At 54.2% G+C, this 22,813-nt stretch overlaps 8 protein-coding genes across 8 annotated transcripts; 6 read left to right on the top strand and 2 right to left on the bottom strand.

The window, feature by feature from the left end:
• Positions 1–62: 62 nt before the first annotated feature.
• G647_03342 (uncharacterized protein) lies at positions 63–1,157 on the top strand (the record flags this gene model as incomplete). Its single annotated transcript, XM_008727687.1, has 1 exon — positions 63–1,157. One exon carries the CDS (start codon positions 63–65, stop codon positions 1,155–1,157), a length of 1,095 nt encoding a protein of 364 aa, XP_008725909.1.
• Positions 1,158–2,994: 1,837 nt separating this feature from the next.
• On the top strand, positions 2,995–3,867 carry G647_03341 (uncharacterized protein; the record flags this gene model as incomplete). Its single annotated transcript, XM_008727686.1, has 1 exon — positions 2,995–3,867. One exon carries the CDS (start codon positions 2,995–2,997, stop codon positions 3,865–3,867), a length of 873 nt encoding a protein of 290 aa, XP_008725908.1.
• A 443-nt stretch (positions 3,868–4,310) lies between these two features.
• On the top strand, positions 4,311–4,943 carry G647_03340 (uncharacterized protein; the record flags this gene model as incomplete). Its single annotated transcript, XM_008727685.1, has 1 exon — positions 4,311–4,943. The coding sequence occupies one exon, from the start codon at positions 4,311–4,313 to the stop codon at positions 4,941–4,943; it is 633 nt and encodes a 210-aa protein (XP_008725907.1).
• A 1,037-nt stretch (positions 4,944–5,980) lies between these two features.
• G647_03339 (uncharacterized protein) lies at positions 5,981–6,760 on the bottom strand (the record flags this gene model as incomplete). The annotated part of the gene is made up of 3 exons (XM_008727684.1): positions 5,981–6,457; positions 6,550–6,605; positions 6,727–6,760. The coding sequence occupies 3 exons, from the start codon at positions 6,758–6,760 to the stop codon at positions 5,981–5,983; spliced, it is 567 nt and encodes a 188-aa protein (XP_008725906.1).
• A 762-nt stretch (positions 6,761–7,522) lies between these two features.
• On the bottom strand, positions 7,523–9,886 carry G647_03338 (uncharacterized protein; the record flags this gene model as incomplete). Its single annotated transcript, XM_008727683.1, has 3 exons — positions 7,523–9,143; positions 9,199–9,407; positions 9,470–9,886. The coding sequence occupies 3 exons, from the start codon at positions 9,884–9,886 to the stop codon at positions 7,523–7,525; spliced, it is 2,247 nt and encodes a 748-aa protein (XP_008725905.1).
• Positions 9,887–11,594: 1,708 nt separating this feature from the next.
• On the top strand, positions 11,595–12,617 carry G647_03337 (uncharacterized protein; the record flags this gene model as incomplete). The annotated part of the gene is made up of 1 exon (XM_008727682.1): positions 11,595–12,617. The coding sequence occupies one exon, from the start codon at positions 11,595–11,597 to the stop codon at positions 12,615–12,617; it is 1,023 nt and encodes a 340-aa protein (XP_008725904.1).
• Positions 12,618–15,975: 3,358 nt separating this feature from the next.
• Positions 15,976–17,523, top strand: G647_03336 (uncharacterized protein; the record flags this gene model as incomplete). Its single annotated transcript, XM_008727681.1, has 4 exons — positions 15,976–16,165; positions 16,223–16,888; positions 16,937–17,173; positions 17,222–17,523. 4 exons carry the CDS (start codon positions 15,976–15,978, stop codon positions 17,521–17,523), a joined length of 1,395 nt encoding a protein of 464 aa, XP_008725903.1.
• Positions 17,524–18,701: 1,178 nt separating this feature from the next.
• Positions 18,702–22,520, top strand: G647_03335 (uncharacterized protein; the record flags this gene model as incomplete). The annotated part of the gene is made up of 1 exon (XM_008727680.1): positions 18,702–22,520. The coding sequence occupies one exon, from the start codon at positions 18,702–18,704 to the stop codon at positions 22,518–22,520; it is 3,819 nt and encodes a 1,272-aa protein (XP_008725902.1).
• Positions 22,521–22,813: the final 293 nt, after the last annotated feature.

Below are 22,813 nucleotides of genomic sequence, written 5' to 3'. Positions count from 1 at the left end.
TTGAAGTTGAAAACCCTCAAAGCAAGACTGTGTTTCTCCTTTCTCCTCACACGCCATCAGCCATGGAACCAAGTGTGCGGCTCAGCGACATGTGTGACGTTTTCTATGTCGGTGGAAAGTACATACAAGATGATCGAGGGACACACATGACCGGCCAAATCTGCGTGCGGCGATATGGCAGGAAGGTGGACAACCGCCCTGCAATCATCTATATCCACGGAGCAGCGCAAACAGGCACTCATTGGGAAGCCACACCTGATGGCCGACCGGGCTTGGCCCTACTGCAGGCACAAAAGGGGTGGGAATGCTACGTTGTCGACCAGCCCGGCGTTGGCAGGTCTCGCTACCATGCCGAAGACCTGGGAAATCTCACCCACTACACGGTGGAGGAGCTAGAAGAATGCTTCACCTCGCCTCCACATGATTCATTTCCCCAGGCAAATCTACTTACACAGTGGCCGGGCTCGGGCAAGAAAGGCGATGCCATCTTTGACGCCTTTTATGCAAGCCAAGTCGGACATCTGGCGAAATACAAAGACGTGGAAAGGGCTTTTCGTCCGCTTGCAAAAGCTCTTTTTGCTCGCACAGGACCGGCCTTCCTGGTCACGCACTCCCAGTCTGGGCCTATTGGCTGGCACATTGCAGACGAATGTCCAGAGATGGTGCGTGGTATTGTGGCCCTGGAGCCAAACGGGCCTCCTTTCATCTACCCCGGCTTACCCCGATTCTACGTCCGAACACAAGGGACAAAAGCCGGCACTTTCGTGCGGCCATTTGGTATCACCTCAACTCCATTGACGTACGAACCCCCATTGCCGGAGGGTGCGAACCGACTAGAGTTCACGCAGGGCTCAAGCAAGATCGGAGAGAACGGTCTCTTCGATGGCGCGCGGCTGAAGGCGCCAGCACCCAGGCTACCTAACCTAGCTGGTGTGCCGACATTGGTGGTGACGGGGGAAGCTTCATACCATGCGACATACGATCATCTCACAGTGCTGTTTTTGCAGGATGCCGGCGTGCCTGTGGAGCATGTATACCTTGCAGACAAAGGCATTCGCGGCAATGGCCACCTTTTAGCAATCGAGAAGAACAATGAGGAGATCCACCGGTTAATTGACGACTGGATTACTCACAGAGTAGCAAACACTGCCACTTAAGCGGATCTGACGCCCTGGTCTGTCTAAGGTATTCCATACGACTGTCGCGAAATCAAGGCTGCACGATCTTGGCTCTTCAATACACACCATACTTGGTCGAAGCTGGTTGCACGCAGAGTTACCAAAACTGTACGCGCCGCATAAGGTCAGTCAGGACATGCTGGAGCGGCCGCTGTCATCAGCAATGTATGGCTTCAATCATTTGCCCGATTCTGATCATGCAGAGGAAGTAAATGGTATGAATCCAGGATAACAGAATTAGCTGTTGGGCGTAGAGTGACACCATGTTTCTTTCAGGACTCCCTGGGCGGTCCAACTCCGTTGGCGAGAGTGTAAAGGCCGTCAAGGTCGAGGAGATATTCACCTGATTGAATTCTTGAGTGGTGTCGACCAGAACCAACAAGCCACCATATTGCTCTGGCAAGCCGGACATGCAATGTGCAACCTGAAGGTTCCGGTGGTCGATAGCAGAGCGCAGTTGGAAGAACGAATAGGACGATGGGGGGCTTCGGATGAGGCCAGTTCTCGACAACTTCATACTTGGGCCTCGAGCTACTCAGAGATGTTTATCAATATCTCATCAGTGCTTGTTCGCATAGCAAAACCTGTTCTGGTACGCCAATGGCTGCTAGATGAAAGGGATATTGGGAAGTCTTCGTTGATGTGGATCTCGCGTCTTGATGTTGAGCACGGTTGGAAGTACTTTGATGGACGTTCAGAGCAGGACTGAGTGTGCTGTAATGCACATTCAATTAGTCCAGCGGCTTGTCAGACATTCTGTCCGAGAGGGCGCCTATCCATACAGACACGGCCCAGTGACAGCCAGTTCCGACTGGGGCTGTGTGAGGAAGTGTAAAGAGCTCGTGAGACCTTTCAGAGCTACATGGGTGACAAAGCCAAAAATTCCAGGATGATTGAAGAGAGCAAAAGTTCAAAGTTCTCTCGAACCAGAATCGGACCACACAGTTGGTGAATTTCAGCCGAACTACATCACCGAGAGTTTTGTATTGCCCCAGGCTGATGGTTGGGTGGACTTCGTCGACAGCAGGGAGTAATAAGATGCCCAAGGTTATGTACAGAGACGGAGTAGAATTCCGACAAACGGCTTTCTCCGGAGACTCGGTACACAGGCTCCGCTCCACGCTATTCAGCCCCCCTGTCAGCGGTGCGACCCTCTCAATTTGTTCGGAGTGAGATACGTATGCTGCGGAAAAGAACGATGGCCATTCCCATGCACTGTACTCGTATGCTAACTTAACGAGAGTCTTTCTCGCTTCGTTGATGGACAGGTCGTCCATTGAAAAGGATCAGCGCCCAAGTAATGCATCCAGAGTCCCCTGGACTCCCCACTCGAGGTCAGTCCAGATCTGTCTCGACCGTGTCCGTGTATCTTCAACTGATCCAGCAAACTGACTGCCATGAACAGATGACCATGGACTACTCTTGAGCCGATTCCCCCTCGACGTTCTCCAAGCTGAACTTCAACGACGGCAAGATGCACCGGCGAAGCCAGCATGCGGCACAGTGGGAAAACATGGCGCCTATAATATGGGAGTTCACGTCTTTGCGCTCTTCCTTATACTTGCACTTAGCACCTTGGGTATGCCACAACGCGGCAATTGAACGAGTATTCATTGATGGCTCTATAGCTTGTTCCTTTCCCGTCATTGCTCGCCGCTTTCCTGACCTCCCGATTCCGCATCGCTTTCTCTTCCTCTCTCGACACTTCGGCACTGGTGTCCTCCTCGCGACCGCATTCATACATCTGCTCCCTACAGCCTTTATATCCATGACAGACCCATGTTTGCCCGATTTCTGGACACACACATATCCCCAAATGCCGGGGTTGATTGCCATGCTTGCGGTGTTCATGGTCGTAGGGATTGAAATGTGGTTCGCGAGTCAAGGCGCCGGCCATAGCCATTCCAGTGAATGGGAAAGAATACCGGAGACACGACACAATCGAACAGAATCCTCAAGTCATACAAATGGGCACGTTCCTCTGAACAACCTACAGCCCCCGACAACCCCTTACGCGGACACGTCTCCGAAACCTCGCACTTCGACCGACAGCGACTCGGACCTGGAGCTGGACGATCTTGATCCTGTGGCCGATGAATCTGCAACCTTGAGCAATCCGCACAGGCGCAAGATCTCCCGACACGAGAACGACCCTCACCACCGGTCTTCCGATCGGGATGAGCAGAACCCACGTCGTCTCTTTCTTCAATGTCTACTGCTGGAAGCCGGGATCATTTTCCACAGTATCTTCATTGGTATGGCCGTTTCAGTTGCGCAGGGCACGCAATTCGTTGTCTTGCTGATTGCAATCTGCTTTCATCAAACCTTTGAGGGCTTTGCATTGGGCTCGCGCATAGCGGCGTTGATCCCTGTGCTTTTTGACGCAGGTTCACCCAAGCCATGGTTGATGTGCCTGGCTTACGGCGTAACCACGCCGGCGGGGCAGGCATTGGGGATTTTTCTGCATTCGCTGTACGATCCGGCAAGCAAGGTTGGGCTGTTAATGGTCGGCATTACGAATGCAATCAGCAGCGGACTCTTGCTTTTTGCAGGATTGGTGCAGCTCATTGCCGAAGATTTTCTCAGCGAGAAGAGCTATGAAAGTTTGCAAGGCAGACGAAGAATTGAGGCTTGTATAGCAGTAACACTTGGGGGCCTTTTGATGAGTGCGGTAGGAGCCTGGGCATAGGAGGTGATGGGCGATAGACCATTTCGAATCTTCAAGATCATATTTCCATCTCAATGTGCTCATAGTGCCTTCAAGACTTCTGATAAGTCGAGCGCTAGGTTATCAATATTGAATCACAAGATGCGAAGGTCAGGAAGGTCCAAAGCGCACGAGGCTGAGAACGCGAGGCTGTGCCGCGGCCACTAAGTGCGTCATCCTGCAGCTGCATCTGATGTGAGTTAAAGCATCTCTGGATCCAAGCGACCGAGATATCACCTGATGGACATCCTTCCTGCGCAGCTCATCTGATCCCAACTATTCCTGTCTCCAGATGATCTTCTGACCGTTCTAATCGACCTACATAGGCGCAGTCCTGTCCTTCAACTGCGAGTCCCTCGGCATAGAACGTTGAAACTCTCTCTAGCTTGCGCAATTCACGATCGGGAGTCAGACCAAAATCCGCGATGGCTTACGTCCCAGGGCTAACGTTGCCTGCTTCCATCTTCTCCAATGCGCCGATCTCAATTCTCCTTCCCCTCGGACTGGGCCTTGGTTCGGGATTGGTCTCGCAGCCTGGGAAGTTCGCGCCAAAGAAACTCTCAGACGCTGCTGCCAAAGAGCGAGGGACGTTTAGAAGCACGCAAGAGCAATACCTGGCCCTGAAACAACCTCCCTTCAGACCACCACCTTGGGTGTTCGCGCCAGCTTGGTCCACTCTCTACTTGTTGATGGGATATGCAGCTCACAGAGTCTGGACAGTTGGCATGGCGAGCATGAACCCCCAGACGGTCGAGCATACTAGAAGAGGCGCGACACTCTACACCCTACAACTAGGGTTGAACCTCGTTTGGATGCCGTTGTTCTTCGGCTTGGGCAGACCTATCGAGGCGATGCTCGACATTGTGGCCTTGACCGGCACGGTGGGCTACATGACTTATGTCTGGAACAAGGTCGACCAGACAGCCGCGTACCTGATGGCGCCATACCTCGCCTGGTTGTCATTCGCGACCTATCTGACGGCTGGCACTGGCCATCTTAATGGCTGGACTATCAGATCAAAACCGGACAACCAAAACGAGCCCGGACAAAAGGAGTAGGACGAAGCAATAGCAAGCGCAATGGCGGCCGCATCTACTGCTTGCAGACTCGCTGAACTCCCAAGGACAAGGTGTCGGGGACGCTCTCCAGGTGAAGCGATAACTCCAGGGCGGGTCTTTTGACTGATTCCCCAGCATGGAAGGCGAGCATCGACATCGGTGGACATTATGATTGATTTCTGGCATGGCACGGCGGTGAGAGGGTAGAAAGTAGTTTCCCGCCACGTGGTGAACCCACTTGTCAGACACGAGGTATGAATATTCCCACATGGGGCAGCGAGGCGGTGGAGCATATCGCCTATCCAGCCTTTTGAGAGATGGGCAGGAAGGAGACCAACCTACGATGACGGAAACAATTGAAGTACTGCCCGCGTATGGTTGGACGTCGGCGCACAGAGGGCAGTTGTCAGACGTGCAGTGCAGGTGGAACAAACCTCGGTCACACAACTATTTTCAAGTCTGGCGCTTGCAGGCTTCTTGACGGGGGGCAGGCCACTCTCGTGTAAGTAGTTGCTAATCGGACAAATGGCTTCAAGATACTTTACCTGTTCAGGAATGAGTTCCTTGCAGTTACAATAGCAGATTGCAAATTCCACAAGCGAGGCCATTCGCGGATCCCCCAAAAGAGGTCCTGGTCATCTTGATCCCCGTCGACTTGGGCATGGGGAGGACTTTGTGATATTGTGACGATTGGGTATATCATATCACCCGACAGGGACGTTCAAGTTATGTATCCGAAACGCGCGAAGGTGGGCGGGCGTGATTGGGATATGAATTGAATTCGATTCGTGTCTCCGCTCCATCCGGAGAGATAAGCAGGGGCGTTTACTGTTAGTTCCTAAGCTCAGACTCCTCGTTGTTCCTGTCGCGGTGGCTACATCTGTGCCACGGAGATAACCAGAGGTGCTTTTACTATTCCCAAGCTCAAGATTCCTCGTTGTTTCCTCTTGCGCTGGCTACATCTGTTGCCTACGGCACATTTCGGGGTCGTCCGGCAGGTTGCGCCTTTTCGGAAACTTGTGTGAACAACAACAGCTTCATTTGGTCGGGATACCCTCTGCCTGCTTGGCCACGTCACTCGCGATCTTTTCCTGCTCGTTTTCGCCGAGCTCCTCGCGTCCCTCGGCAAAGACTTTGTCAAAGTCATACTCGCCCCATCTGATGGTCGGGTTCAGGCCGGCGAACTTCCACTCGCCGTCGATCTTCTTGTACCAGTGCTGGTTGCTGCTGTGCGCGTGTCCCTTGACCAAGATCTTGCTCCTCGTCTCGTCGGCGTACTTTTGATGGGGCACGCGGAGTTGATGGTACCCGATGATCTCCGTGTCCGAGACCTTTTCGAACGTGGACGCGCCGCAGAAGTGCTGCGTCATCAGCCGCGGGTCACCCAGCACCTTCTTGTCGGAGATCATGGCGATGAAGGCGTCGGCCGGCATGGCCTCCCACAGTTTGTTCAGGAACGAGCGGTAATCGATGCGGACGGTGGGGGCGACGATCTTGCGTAGGCGTTCCCAGTCCTGCTCCGGGGGGACAACGTTCAGCGGGGTGAGTTGGGAACGGGGTGGAAAATGGAAAGTGTCGGTTCTGCGTGACAGTGACAACAACGCACCTTGGAGTCATAGCTCTCGGCCCATTCCCAGTACGCTCTGAGAACGCCTTGGTAGTCTGTTCGTCGATGCAAAAAGGAGCGCGCATGTCAGCTTCAGGGCATTGCGGAATGAACATCGAAGGGGAGCACGCAGGCAGGCAGGCTGCCGATTGGAAAAGCGCAAGACCACTGACTGACCTTCCCACGAGATGAGCTTGTCCTTTGACGCCATAATGTCTGCGCAGCAATGACACAAACTCCACTACAAACGGGAGAGAGAGAGAGAAAGGGTGGCGTGCAGGTGCAAGAGACAGGAGAGAGGAGAGAGGGGGAGGGGCAGGGGAGGTGAAGATAGCAAGTGAAGGTGAAAGCGCTCGCTCGTCCGCACTCTGTCAAATAAATTCGTCGAGTCGCACACCGCCCCTTTCGATATACGCTATCCACGCAGCACACGGAAACCCACACCCACAGATTTGCCCAGAGCAATGGTGAACCATATCTAGGGCCTTTCGGAACCTAGCGTACCGCACCTCGAGCCCTGGTCGCCCTATCTTCTTGCAGCGTCTGCCATCTGTTGCTCAGGAACAGCTGCAAGAGGCGGGCGCTAAAGCGGGCATGTGGCGGGGCAATAACGCCGCGGAGTCAGGCGCCCTTAATTAGTCGGAGTGGGGCGTCGACGACGTATGCCATTTTTGGACGACGCACTTCCGGTCGACGGACGAGCAGCGGGCACAATGTGACACCAGAAGCAGTACGGAGTACACAGTATGTGTTAGAGACAGCTATTATTCAGAGTAGACGAATGGACCTCCGACTTTTGTGGTGAGGTACGGCTGCCCGTCCACGAACTTACACCGTGGACAAACCGCAGTCCACGTGCCTGGCCAGGCCAGGTCTCTTACTGCCAGTGCAGCCATATTAATTCCGACATCTGTCGCTATTCATGAATGCATTTTAGGGCGCTCGTCCTCCGACACTCTACGTTCACACAAAGTTATCTCACTCTCAAGGTCTTTCCCAACCCTCCTACAACACGCTTAGCGGCCATGGGTTTTACGAACCCACAAGCCAGCCCCGACTTTGCAGTTCTCATCATCCCACCACATCGCAGATGTTGGTTCTTGTCCATGGGTAGCCGCAGTAAAGCCCCGGCCACACGGCGGTAGCTGCCAAAGAACGGATGTGCACGAACATCGTCCTTGCTCCGACTCGGACTGACGAGACCGTGGCCCAGAGTGACACAGAGTTGGCCTCCAATCTCGACGGCGTGGCCATTCGGATGATGGAATGGAGTAAGGAGGATCGAATAGACGCTGCCCTTGAACGAGACGCTGCGCGTGGCGACCTGACTGGGGAACACCCATTTCCCGTCGTGTTGGATGGGATGCCAGGGCGTGACCAGCAACTCACCAATGCGACACAGTTTCTGCTTGTTGCCGCGGATTCTTGTCCTCAGGATCGCTGCGATGGCTCGTGCACCCATGGGCGTCCACACCAGCAAGCCTGGCCGGAGGCTTTTGAGCGGCTTCGAGTACCCGTCGCCCATTTTGACGAGGCAGTTTCCTTCGAAGCAAGGTGCTGAGCTCGAGTTGTAGCTCGCCATACTCACTTGTTTGTATGCAACGGTTCGACTTCCGCTCACCCTCCCCTTCGCATCGTACGTATACACGACCCTTGGCGGACGGGAAGGTTTCGGCGCCGGGAGGCTGTCAAAGGCAGCGTCCAGCTCGGTCCGGCACTGGACAAACAGCGGACTGTCCTTGCCATAGAGCAATGGGCCGGCATCTTTGAAGGTATTGCACACCTGGCGCTGGTGGGCGTGAAGCAAGCTGGGGAGATAATGCCGCCCCCATTTCTGCCAGTAGTTCCTGTCCTTGGTCGAGACGAGGGCTTTGGAGATTTGGCCGTGAGGCTCGTCGCCGACCAGGTCGTCTAGAAGAGATTTGACCTCCAGAGTGGCTCCAAATGGCGACGATTGGATGGCCGTGACAATGCTGCCCAACCGAGCGTGGGCATCGGTCAAGGCCTCCGTGCCCGTGATCGCCGTGTGCTCGCCGTTCGTCTTCAACGGGAAAAGGGTCGACAAGAACTCGCAAATCTGTGCTCTGTGCATGTGGTAGTTGACCATATTCTGAGGTAGGCTTGTCCTGTCCGAGAACAATGCACGGGCCTGAGAAGTCCGTGCAGAGCCATCTGCAATTCTGTAATTGAGCCTCGCAGTGATCTCGACGTCCTCTTGTGTGGATGGCCGGCAGAGGAAAACCAGATCTCGAGATTGCCCAAATTGGATGTTACCGAGTTCCAGCAGATGGCCGTGTTCCCCCTCCTCCAGTAACGTACCACCGGTGGACTCCAGGGTGATGTCGTCGGAGAGTTGTATCTCGAGCGAGGCGGATGTCCCAGCTGTTGTATACAGATTGGCCACCGAATGGACAAATGCAGTGCCGATCATGCCAGCGTCGGGGATGAAGGCATAACTTCCTTTTCCTACCTCGGCAATCGACTGCATCAGATCAGAGCGGATTTCATATCCGAATCCAAACGTATGAATAGTAGGTATAGAGGCTCTTTTACGAGCTGCCTCTTTAAGCATAGGCCCCAGTTTGTTCACATAACTAGTACGCTTGTCAGCAGAGGGCGGACCCAACTTGAGCGGGCACGGTATCATACCCTTGTTTGGGGCACATGTGGTTTGGCATGCCGTCGGTTAGCACGTAAAGACCTTGAACATTGTCGACGAGCGCGGTTGTTGAAAACAGCTCCAAGCCACTACGGATACCGGCCCAGAGATTTGTGCTCGACTCATCCCGGAGCGATTCGATTCTCTGCCTCGCTTTCTTCTTTTCGCTCGCTGACATGAACGTGAGTTCCTGCACGACCTGTGACCATGCCGCGGTTCAGCTTCCAAAACCACGTGTCCGCCAAGGGTTGAGTGACTCACCGTCGCGTCGTCAGAGAATGTCACGATCCCGAGCCTATCGCCAGGTCCCAGAGTCTCCAAGATGGTCCTTGCAGCATGCTTCACTAGGTCAAGAACGCTGAGCCCAGCCGCTTCTTTATCGTTGTCGCCCGTGGCTTCGGGTAGAGGTGCGGCAGCTGACATGCTGCCAGAGACATCAATGACAAGCACGATATCACACGAGGCGCGCTGGAGACCACCCTCCGGGACTTTGGGCGGCTGGATTGACACGATAAACGCATCGCTCTCTCGCAGCGGGTGGATCTCGACCTGAGCTTGATCTCCGTGCGCTCTCGTTCGTGGTTGCAGTGCAAGGTCGGCAAATTCGTCCAACGGAGCCGTGCCGGTAGTGACAGTGGACTGGATGGGGTGGCGGAACACCTTAGCTCTGAGGACCATTTTGGGAGATTCCTAAGGGTGAAGCTGTTCGAAGTCGAGATGTTGTTCCCTGGACAATCGGTCGCTTTGAAGCAGAAAGTGGCGAGCACGGCCTGTCAATCTGAAGGAAATGTCTTGAGCAGATGCTTGTTGGGAGAATGCAGAGATCATGAGACCGAAGCATTTCCATCGCTTTATAGCTGACCATTATCTTTTGCTGCCTCCTCAGACAGGCGTGAGTTTCGTTGAATTTTTTGCACCGCCCGCAAGGCTCCTTCGTGGTGGACATTGAGAGCATCCTTCGAGATTCAACCTCGACAACCTATTGTGAGTCTAACAGAGTCTAACTGACTCTTCCGTGCAATTGATCGCCCTACAACCTACTAGTCTTGATGTTTGTGGAGGCGGCGATATGGTCGGTGCCAGGGACTTTGTCGAAGCCAAAAGCTTGTAAGGCTGGCCACGGTGGACTCATGGAGACTATATTGTTCCCCGTCCAAGCGCAGCAGCGGATTGAAACTGGTTGAAGCAGGTTGAAGCAGCCACCTGATCCGACCGATGAAACTTGAGCCTCATGCTGGATTGCGGACCTCTCACCAAGCCCCATCAGGCCCAGCACTTGTGGCGAGCGCGGACCGTGCACTTGTACCAGCAGAGAACGCCCATTGAGGCTGAAAGTCGCGTGCACTTTGGATAGAGGAGCAGGTTTGAAAGACCAAAATCAATTTTGCCTTGGCTGTGCCTTGTGATTCCGTCAATGCGGCTGTGGCACTAGCTTTCAGGCTTCGCACAAGGTGGACCAATCGGCGGACAAGGCAGCCAACGGAACTCAGCGCTATGTCCAGTGGTAGTGCTACCATGTACGACTATATCGTGCTGTGTGTACGGTGCCATGACACTAAGATACAATCTCGCCTTCAGGGACTTTGGAGAAAGTTCCTGAGGATTTCGGTCAAGGTTCTGGTCTCTTTATTCCGGTAGGCTGTCGCGAGAGATCCTTTCAAACACATCAGGACCTGCAGACTTAGAGACGGCGCCGAGGCGGCGCCGACGTAGCCGCAAACGCCGTGACTCTGCTCAATCTCTCCTCGGGGTGCCGAGGAAGGTACTGAGTACAATGACGTTCGCGTTCACCGTCCCGTGAAGCGGTCTTCTGCTCCATTCTTAACAGTACTTGCTGTGCGAATTTCTAAGAATTGCATTATGTCCATCCGCTCCACGGTCAATCATGTGCGTAGCGCCGAGGACAAGTGCGGGTTTGCGGCCGCCCAGCCATCTTAGTAATCACACCCAGTCACCAAAGTGGTGAGACGCATGGAAGGTCGGCTTGGGGTGCATCGTAATCTCAGCTTGGCCTCTTTTGACAAGAGTTCAATGTACCCTACTTCGTCGACTTCTCCCCAGCCAAGGAAATCCAGTATTAGTCAAACGAGCGGCCGCCGGCTTGGAATAGAACAAACACGAGTAACTGATGACTTGCGACAACACCGTGCACCAACCATGTGACGCAATGAACCCATTGACCGGAAGCAATACGTGTACGTGAAAGCATGGAAAACATGCCATCTCCAATAGAGGGTCGAGGGCATAAAAGACCTCGAGTCCCCCAGGGACTTCTCGTAGAAATCTGCCAGAGAAGCACCCGAGTCCTCCAGAGCAACAAATCACACCTCAAGAGAACCAATCCATAACAGTGCCCGATCCTCTTTCGTCCACGCGATCTTCCAATATGGGCTCGATTGCTCCGAAAAGCGAGACAATTCTCATCACCGGTATCTCAGGCTATGTTGCGTCTTGGATCGCACATTCATTTCTGGATGCGGGATACAGCGTCCGTGGGACCGTCCGATCTGAGCGTTCCATCGATCATATCAAAAAGGTACACGCGAAACATGCTGATCGATTGTCGTTCGCCGTCGTTCCAGATATGGCCGCGCCGGATGCCATGACCGAAGCCGTCAAAGGGGTGGCAGGGGTCATCCACACGGCCAACCCCTTCATCCTCGACCCCAAAGACAACGAGGAAGAGCTTCTGAAGCCATCAATTTCCGGGGTCTTGAACGTTCTCAAAGCCGCCGCCAACGAGGGTCCAGCGCTGCGCCGGGTTGTTTTGACCGCTTCTTTTGCCTGCATCCTCGATCTGAGCAAAGGTTACCGTCCTGGCTTCACGTATGACGAGTCCAATTGGAATCCTGCGACGTACGAGGAAGCCAAAGCTTCGGATAACGGCGGTTTCACCTATTGTGCGGCAAAGGCTCTGGCGGAGAAGGCAGCTTGGGACTGGATCGCGACAAACAAGCCATCTTTCTCCTTCACCTCCATCCAACCCCCTTGGATCTTCGGTCCGACTCTTGGCGGGGTTAAATCCCTCGACCACCTGAATGAGTCGACAGAGGCCATTTGGAAGCTCGTCAATGGATCCACCAAAGAAGTGCCGCCCGTGGACTTTGCAGGCTTCTGCGATGTGAGGGATGTCGCTTTGGCCCACCTCAAGGCGTATGAGCTCGAGGAAGCTGGAGGTCAGCGATTCATCACTGGATGCCACTTTGACTATCAGATTGCGGTTGACGCTTTGAGGGCCGACTTCCCCCAGATTAGAGACCGCATCCCCGAAGGGACTCCGGGTCCAGCAGAGCCGACGTATGAGATCAATCACAGCAAAGCGGAGAAGGTGCTGGGTATCAAGTTCACACCGTTGAACGTGACACTAAAGGACACGGTTGAAGACCTCCTCGCGGCAGAAGGCAGATAGGCGTGTGAGGGTTTCACGCATGCAGCAAGGAGAGTTCACTCAAGCGAGGACACTTACAAAAGCTATAGTTCGAGTTAACAGATGAAACCGTCCGATTGCTTCTTTTTCCGCAACAAGAAAGCACCCCTGACAAGTAACTTCCTACCGCTGTGATGATACATAAGCCACCTGTCAGCAATGAAGTTGGCACCCGATAATGCGTTTGGTAGTCTGTCTTTTCAGCCGAAGATATCAGCTTCGGACAACCGCCCCCTGGTGACGCTGTTGATGTGACGCTCTCTCGACGTCATGGAATTTCCCCTTACTATATCCAGATGGTTGCAAGCCGGGCTGATTAAGACCAAGTTGAAGCTGGATGTTTTGGATAAAGCCAGTCGAGATTCAAGCAACAGGATTGAACGGACCTCCGCGAAGCATAGGGAGCTCGGTTGATGGCAAGGTTATCCGGTAGTACTGGTCGCTGGCAGGTACAACGTTAATTTGTGGGCTTCAAGCCGCACGCTGCCTTTTCTGAACAACTCCAACAGGTGTGCTGCAGCCCCTCGAAGCCACAAAGCATCCACACTTGAATGCTGCTGCTTGAATTGGCCCATGCAGATGACTGGCCCTAGCTCGATGTTGTTTGAATTAACGTTATACCAGCAACATGACTAGTACCCAGAAAGTATTTGGTTCATCGTGGTCACGGTTGCGCAAGCATGGCCGGTCCATCCAGCGGGTGGGTTCTGGCCATCAATAGTCGCAGAAAAGTGAGGCTCGAAAACGAGTTGACAGATGGAAACGGCAGAGATCGACTAGCGCGAATGAGGTGACAGACCATAGTCACTGATTGCAAGAATCGATAGGCACCCTTGGTCGGAGAATGCTCGCCGGGCTTGAAGCCCGCTTTTGCCAGGATGCGAGCCGTCCCTTTAGGGGCAGCGAGAAGGGGGCAGAGGCCTCGTTGTCTTCGGCGATCAGGCCCCAAAGCAGCATAGCTTCATCAATCTTGAGCCATCGACTAGCAGGTGGCGACCACCGCGACATACTTGGCCCGGCCTATCGGATGTGTAAGAGATTCTTGCTGGTTCCTGGCGCGGTGATTGACACGGCACTGGATACTCATACCGATGTACTGTATGCAGGAGGTAGATGAGCTGAGGAGTTGGAGGATTTTGTTTTCGCACGCGTTTCGGTCGCACGGTGGGTGGCAAGCCATGAGGCAACAGTCAGTGAAATTGCGCAGCAGGACACGCGGTGGCCACGAGTGGACTGGCATGTTCCGACAACGACGGAACGAGGAAAGGTTAGGGGAAAGGATTAGCGGGTGGTGGACACTCGAACCGCGGTCAGGTTCAGGGAATGGCAAGAAAAGCCTTCTGATGGGCTGCAGGAGATGGCGCACGTGGCTGGAAGCCCATCGCATCTTCGACCCCGGATGGCTTGAAAACGAAAGAGGGTCCAGGGCTCTGCGATGGCGACTCAGCCATGGTCCAGGGGGCTTTCGAGTCGCCCCTTGGAGAGTCTGATCTGCTGGGAGCAAATTGGCATTCATGGCCAGCGAGCAGTTGGGTGTCCTGACAAGCTGGGAACCGGGTGATGGCAAAGCTGATGCTTCATCACTGACTGACACGAGATGGGCGGGGCAAATCGCGGTGGAGGAGCATTGGGCGACACTGCGCTCCGCACCGCATCCTCGCACATCTCGCACCCCTCGGGCACAGGGTGCTCTCCTTCCCACGTTTTCACGTTGCTGTGCTCAAAACCCGATCTGCAGTGGCCAATGCGAGTCGCGACCATGTGAAACACCAGCTGCCTGTGCTATGTACGAGGAGACGGGTATGGACGAGGACGCCTCCCACACAGCTGTGCTGATGCTGCTGCGCTTTCGGTAGCCGGCATATCGACGCAGTCGACGATGGTGCTTGCGCGCTTTATCCGAAGAGCAGATCCGTCGATGCTGCGTGATACTGTACGTACTCCGTCCTTGGTGCCCAAATTAACCGTAGTTGGCGTGCTCGCAGGAGTGGTATAACCTAAGTGCTAGGTAACTTTCATGCCCACAGCAACTCCCCAAGGCAGCTAGTCGAGGCTTGAAAGAGGAATGGGGGGTCCGGGAGGCAACGATGGCGACCGGGATCAGGCATGGGCCCCCCCAGCTCATAGCCAATTCCGGCCTCTGCCATGTCGAGTCGACGACTTGTCCACGCACAGCCCGCAGCGATTGACATCTCCACGTTTGAGCGTCGCTCGGGTGTCTTGAGTTGGGCGCTCTTCCTTGCAGCTGTATCTCTTGTCTCTGGACCTTGAATTTTCTGCATCTTGATTCTGAATTCGCCTCTTGCTTCTTCTGCTTGTTGCATGCTGCAATCACAATCGCCATCTCTTCTTCTCTTTCCCACTGCAGGTCACGGCCATTTGGCACATGTTCCGTCCAGGACGCCACTATCTTTCGCCTCCGATCGTTTCTCCGATCTAGCACTTGCACCGGGCACCCTTGTTTCTGGGCGCAGCTCCCGCGCATTCTTACGTACTCCAGTACTCTTTGACTGCGCTCTGGATACTTGACAGCTGCAGTACATCCTACCTCCTGTTTTCACTCCGCAACCGACCTTTCTCAACATTCGACCGTTTTGTTCTGTTGGCCCCCCTCAGCGTCGGCCTATTGACTTCAGACGTTGTTCTCTGGGGAATCGCAGCAGCCTAAGCCCGGCTTTGCGCTCTACCCGATCTTGCTCAAATTGTTACCCTGCCGTCTCCCGACGGCCGACCCTTGTACGACGATTGCTCCCGCAATTTCACCCACTCGAGCCACTTTTCCCTCTCATTATCAATCCCTGGAAAGCCGCATCGCTTCGACCCTGCTCCACGATCTCCCGTGCCACGTTTTGCCGTCGAACGCACGTCGATCAGCGTGCGTCTCCGGAGAAGGAGAGTCTGAATCGGCGCATACTATCTGACCTGTGTTGGCCTCTTTTCCACGTCTCGACCTCAACCGCGGCGACGACCGGATAAGAGCCTTCGGGTTGAGTGAGCGAGCGTGCAAGGATACCGTGGAAGCCGTTGAAGCCAGGGCGCGGCCGTTACCGTTTGAGTGGTCTCCAACCAGCGGTAGTTGAGCTGGATCTCAGCATATTCCCTCCACAAATATTGTACCACTGAAAGCTGCCGTGTCAGCCTCCCTGAATCACCTGTTCGAACGGGTACTCCTCGCATTTCATCTTCCACAAGCTACGGGCCAATAAGTTGCTCCATCGCTGGACTGGTGGGCGACGGGTCAAGGGACTTTCGATCCGCGTTTGAACAGCCATATGCGCGACAGCGCCGTCTTGCTCGCTATCTGAGCTAGTCAAATCGATACATCAACAGCTCACCCATGATGGAAACCACGAGCCACCGTCCCTGGGAGACAAACCCCCCTCACACTCTCCCCCAGACAAACCAAACTCTACCCTCAATAGCTTCTTTGACCTCGAAGATGCCTGCCCAACCGCTGGACAGAGCCCCTTCAGACCTTTCCATTCTTCCTCCACAAAGAGATTCGGGAAGCTGGATGACTCCTGGGACACGTTAGTATATCCCACTCTTTTGACACGTGGGTGAGAGGCTGACCGCTGCACACCCAGTATCAGGATCATCCACGAATTCCATGCCTTATCTGAACTCTGCCCACTCACCGACCGGTCCAAGCCTGTCGCCCTTCACCCCAGATAACCCTTCAGCTCCACCAGCGCCTTTCAACGGCGGTATGCACCAAGCCTCGAATGGCCTCACAGCCCCTACGTCGGACCCATCTACGCATCCAAACCGGGGAAGTGGCGACTTCAATGATTCGCGAAGGAGCAGCGTTGCTTCGAACGGCATCCACGCGGGAATGAACAATCTGGTGTTGGGACCGACCTCTCCGTACACCAGCAACAATGCATCTCAGACTTCGCTCGTTTCTGGCCTGCAGAGAGAAAGAGGGATACAGACAAACGGATATCCCGGGGGGAATAGTCGCTACTCCACGATGAGTGGTGGGTCGATCGCATCTTTCGGCTCCAATAGAGGCGGAAGAGGTGGTTTTGCAGCAGGTCGAGTAGCACCGCCCATTTTGGAAAACCCTAAACAAGAGGTCTACAGTGCAGAAGCCCCTACTCGTGGTCAAGCATATGCTTTTCCCGACCCGGATGCGCCGCGACCCGGAGGACGGCCACCTTCTGAGTTTTCGCGCAGGAACAGTTTTGCCGAGTCTTTTACTAGCAGTATTCTAACAGTGGAGTCATCGAGATTGCCACCTGGTCAGCACGGTACGCATTCAGACGGCTAGTTGTCGTTACCAAAGCTAACGCGATCAGAACTTCCTGAGGCTCACCATCACAGCCTACAGCACAAGCAGATCGATAGTCTACGAGGCGACCCCGATTCGCCCAACGGCACCACTCCATACAGTCGCACACCAGAGCTCCGAGTGACTCACAAACTCGCAGAGCGCAAGAGGAGGAGCGAGATGAAGGATTGTTTTGAACAGCTACGGACCCGGCTACCGTCAAGTCAGAACAACAAGTCTAGCAAGTGGGAAACTCTATCGAGAGGTGAGGATTTACCGTGAAAATCATGGGATCGTCACTAATGATCCGCAGCCATCGATTATATCTCTCACCTGGAGACCCAGAACAAGCAACAGCGCGCCGAGTCCGAAGGTCAGCGGATAAAGATGGCAGAGTTGGAGGCCAAAATGTTAGAGATGAGTCGCCAGATGCAGAGTATACAGCAGACACAAGGCTCCTTCCCTCCGGCGCCTGCCGTCATGCCGCAGAGCCCACTGGAATACGGCACCCATTATAACAATCACCTCAACGGTGCAAACGAGCCCGCACGAACACTCCCGCCAATCATGAGCAGCAACTCCATGCAAGGCATACAATATGACGACAGACGATAAAACATTCTCAGGACTATTGTCTTGATACATTTCGGTGCCTACACGGTTGCGCTTCTGCTCTGGCCTTTGATGCCAACTTCGCCATTCATCGCCTTGCAGGTCGTGCTCTGAGCAGAAGCTAGAGCGTTACGGCAGGAGGCCTCATCTTTTCGGGGACGGTGGGATTGGACTGATTTTATGATACCATGCGCAAGGCAATACGCTCACAAGAACAGAGCAAAATACGGCACTGGACAGTGCCAGGACTTTGGAGATGCCGGGGTATGATTGCAAAACTACTGTGTGCCATAGCTAGGGACAGTTTTTGACTGTTAGATAATTTGGCGCTCGTTCTGCTGTGAGACTCAGACAGTCTTTGTATATGACGAACATTGAAACAAAGCCGCACGATGAGTCGAAGATGATCGCGTCACAGCCTCGCCAGCCATTGGTGCAGCCTTGCAAGACACCCAGCGATGATTGGCTGTGGGCTCTTCATTTCTAGCCCGGTGACCGCGCGCTTAATTTCACTTTGTTCAAATTTCAACCTCCAGTCACCATCTCGCTCTGCGACTTCTGAATCATTTTCGCGACCGGAATGCCGGCCGGCCAAACACATGCAAGGCTCGCCGTGGAGAGCTATGTTTGGAACGTCCACGAGGTCCATAGAGCCGCGAGCTCGAGCCCAAAGAACCGCGTCCCAAGCCAGAGCCTCAAACACCAATGGCTCAGTCTCCACGAAGCCCGCCTCCTCCGAGAATAAACACATCAGATCGCGGCTCACTCTTCTCTACAAAACATGTTTCCATGCCCGCTCTCAAGCCGCCTCGTAGAATCTCTCTCTGCCGGCCCAGTACCCACTTTTGATTCATGCCAATTGCTCACATCATTCACCTGTCTCTCGCAAGTCTCACCTTTTCTATTGTTTCCTTTTCCTATTCACTGTATTTCCTACACAGCAGTTGGATTTTCCCTTCCTTCGTGCTGTTCGTACTTCCATACAAGCCAGCGTATATAATTCGAAACAGTCTCACTTGTTTCCCGAGCACAACAAAAATGGTCCCGATAGCTGCGAGTCCATTCAGCTGAACCTGGGTTGCACAGTCGACCATCGTCATATTAGATGAAGGCATGCGAGCTATTTTCTCCAATCTACCACGGTACCGCGCTATTTTCTCGGCCTCCCCAGCTCGCCGACAATGGTGGCCAGTTTTGAGCCGCCTAGTGGGCAAACCACAATAACCCAACACCGGACGCCGGCTCCAGCATTCCCGCTATCATCACCTCATCATGAAGTTCTCACGAAATTCAAGCCTGTCAATGGCGCCGGTACGCTGGCCGCAAACGACGCCTTTTTCTCGCCAAATCCTTTCGCTTCAAGCTCATCCGAAGACGACACCGGATCTTCGAGCGGACAAGACGAGTTTCATCTAGAAAGATACAGCCAAGAAACCAACCGCACGGCAAAAACACCAGGAATGAATCGAAAACAATCTCGCCGGCGGAAGCAACAGCACTCGGCTCAATCAGGTGCCGACAAAAAGGCTCGACCTGGTTTGAACATCGTCACCAACTTTTCTATGAAGGCCAAAAGATCCAACACCGATGGACTAGTCCTTGATCAGGTGCAGTCCCAAAGACCTCGACTCGGTCCGAGGTACGCCACTTCCATCAAATCAGCCAAAGCTGAGCATATGGACCACCCGTTGTTCGAACCCCTTCCTAGAGCTGACAAAGACCGCGATTCGGCGGACAAGGAGAGGGTGTCGAAGAGGGCTATCGCTCGACAAGCTGTGTCGAAATTGCAGGAGTCACAGGCTGCCAGAACGAAGGCAGCAGAAGTGTCAAAGACCAAGGAACCAACGTTCTCAGGTGAACAAACCCACCACGACAACGGCAGAGTCCACCTCCACAACCCAGTAAGCGCCACCAGTGGATACTCTCCAGGAGCTCGGTCGATCGTTATCGGTATGAGTGTGCCGGAGCATGAAGTGGACGCGCATCGATCTGCAGGTGGAGGTAACAATGTCCACTCGGCAGACACCCCCAACACGCCTGCGATTGTCATCACTCCAGCGGACGAGGCTGATTTCGGGAACCCGGCCTTCTCCAACGAGCGCTCCAATGTCTATTCACCTCCTGCACGCACCGGGTTCCAGATGCAACCTAGTGAGTTACCTTCGGTACCCGGGATACCTGCACGTTTTGGGAAACATGATAGCAATGTTCGGCCCGTGGCTGGTGCAAGCATCATCCGCTCCGAGAACGAATCTGACCTCAGCCGTCGAGAATGCCTCAATGACGGCGAGGAGAGCGACCATCACTCACTAGGGGACGAACCCAGAGTTTCGACAGACAGCCAGGAACGCATCCTACCATCAGACCTTGAAACCAACCGTCACAAATCGCAGGGCTGGTGGAACTTGATGCTTTCGCCCTTGCTGTCTCGAAAAGGGACGGTAGTCGAGAAGGGAGCGGAGAGGAGTCCGGAGACGCCTCCTGTTCCATCTATCCCGGCCGACATCAGGCTCTCCATGACCGACGTGGTATCTCCGTTGGCTTCCGAATCTCCAGAAACGCCACGACGCGCTGGACTTGCTAGCGCAAGAGCCAGTGTGTGGTCCAGGTGGACGACTTGGGAGAGACAGAGGGATGGAGACAAAGGGTTCGATCCGACAGACGGTAGCAAGGACGACGATGGACAGCGCCGTGATTTGATACAGGGGTCCAGCCAAGTGCCCCCACTTCCGTTAGTCGACTTCGGCAAAGGGCTTGCTGCGGAGTACTATCATGCCTGTGCTGTCGAGCAGTTAACGGGCAATCCGTATTTCGAGTGTGAAAACCATTCTTGTGCGGACAACTTGCCTCGATTACAGTCGGTATTTGACAAGGAAGCAAGCACGCGGACGTCACTGGAAGCCTCGAAGCAACTGGACATGGACGTCGAGGACGATGCCAACGTGCCTCCGGCAAGCCGTCTGGCGTTGGGTCGCGCCATCTCTAGCTCATCGGAACCAGAGGAGCTGTCACCAAATGTCAGACAGGCAAATACAGCCACTGTGGTCCGGGCTCGTGGCGTCGAGACGCCAGATCTTCCGCAAGAATCACCAGGAGAACAGAGTGAGGCCCCGAGTCGACAAGCGGATACAGATGCAGTGACTGAAACGCGCTCTGCCCCAATTACGAAGCTGTCTCCTCGTGAACCTCAGTACCCTAATATCGCCACCATCGCCTCCCCAAATCTCCAACCACCAATCCTGTCACCTGGTCCTGTATCACCGGCCATGCAACAAACGATGACGTCCCAGGGGGCTGTTCCCATGGCTGAAATCGATCATCAGCCAGATCAGCCACGTTTGCTTGAGCAATCACCGGCATCGACTGACCAAAAAGCGTTTGGAGCAACGCAGCCCCCAGCGGTGACCATACATAATCATGCCTTCTATAGCGACAGATTTGCGTCCGGAAACAACGCGGCTGTTGAAGAGGCAAGGAAAGAAGCCATGGCACGACTAGAGTCCGCCCCTATTAGCCGCGAAGTCGACCAAGCCCCGAAAACAGCGAAAGAGGCACCCCCAGTGACGAGAGATTCAGAGCCTGCGGAAAAGCAGGAAAAGAAAAGCATATGGTCGAGGCTCAAGAGCCTACTCCCGAAGAAGAAAGCAGAAGAAACCGTGGAGCCTGGCAAAAAGAAGAAGCGCCGGTGGACACTCATCATTTCCATTGTCTTGTTTCTGATCGTGCTTGCGTGCATTTTACTGGCTACACTTCTCACGCGAACAGGTAACGGCACACCTGTTCAGAGTCAATGGCTGAATCTTACCGGCTATCCTCCTATTCCCACAGGCATATCTACGATAGCGCGATCAGATGTCGTCAAGCAGCAATCCAAATGTGTCGCACCCAACACCATGTGGAGCTGCGCGCTCCCAAAGGAAGACCAATTCGAAGTCGCGCCTAACTCTCCAGATCAGCCGAACTTCAGGTTCCAGATCACCTTCCGGAATGGCACTGTGCCTGCGAATATGACCGTTCCAGTACAGGGATTGAAGAGAAGGTCAATGGTGACCTTCACGGAGAGAGCGGACGATCCCTTCACGAACGAGCTCTTTACGCCGAACCCGACTCCACCAAGTCGGGCGGACCAGATCTTCATGGGGAACACGACGGACAACATCACACAACCTTTCGAAGGGGAGCCGACGCCATTCTTTATCAGCTTCATCCCCGTCTTTCCCATCGATCCTTCGAACGCGACTGCTGCTGCTGCTGCTTCGGGATCCACCGCCTCAAGGGTCCGAAGGCGTCAGTCTAGCAATTCTGCTGATGATATTATTCCTGATCCAGACGTCTTGGACGACGGCAGTGCTGCGCCGGCAAATCTTCTGCCGACCGAGCCCTACCCAACGTCACAGCCGATCAAGCTGTACAACCGAGGTCAAGCCGACGAGCACTATGGGTTCTACTTGTACTACGATAAAGCCATCTTCCTGCATTCTACTGCGCCTCTAAACACGTCCGAGTTCGCAGACAACGGTGGGATCGACCCTCTTGATGATAACGGCGGATCGACCCGCGATCAGTCTCAGCTGCGTTGTACGTTCAGTCAGACGAGGTTACTTGTGAGGATGTGGACAAATCCAGCCTTCGAGGCGACTCTTCTACCTCCAATCGCCGGCAATGGGAGCAATGATACAAATGCGGGAGACAACAACTCCGCCACGGACTTCAGCCGTCCAGGCTCATTCCCGTACCCCACGACGATCAGCATTGACCGGCACGGAGGAAACATCAACAAGAAGGCCGTGTACTGCTACGGAGTCAATCAGTTGCAAGTCATACAGGACGATATCAAAACAGTGGTGGCGGAGTTCAGGGGCGTGGAAGGGACGTTGATCAATGCAGCGCCTGCGCTGGTGAATGGCACAGCGAGTGACGATAACGGGTTTGACCAGGGAGCTGGTGGGATTGATGGGGGCACTGGAGGTTGCGAATGCGTCTGGCAGAACTGGAACTAAGTATATCGATCATCCTTGTACTTCAGAGCGAGGATCAGGAGTGCCAAAAGGTAATGGGCTGGGCGTTTGGGTTTTGGGCTGTGGAGCATGGAGTTTGGCATGCGTGTGCGGTGTACAAAACTGCCTACCCAGGAGGGCACGGCTAGGCCCCAAAAGCGTGAACAGAAGAACGGATATATACAAAATATTAATATACTGATGCAGAAGTGCAGGCCACTCAGTATATCCTTCACTCGCGAGGCACTGCACTCTATGAATGCAAGTCATTGCTTGCGAGCAACACGTTCACTCTT

Source organism: Cladophialophora carrionii (assembly GCF_000365165.1).
Source record: "Cladophialophora carrionii CBS 160.54 unplaced genomic scaffold supercont1.2, whole genome shotgun sequence".
NCBI classification, from domain to species: Eukaryota; Fungi; Ascomycota; class Eurotiomycetes; order Chaetothyriales; family Herpotrichiellaceae; genus Cladophialophora; species Cladophialophora carrionii.
Note: the sequence above shows the minus strand (reverse complement) of the source record. Positions and strands in the feature narration are given on the sequence as shown.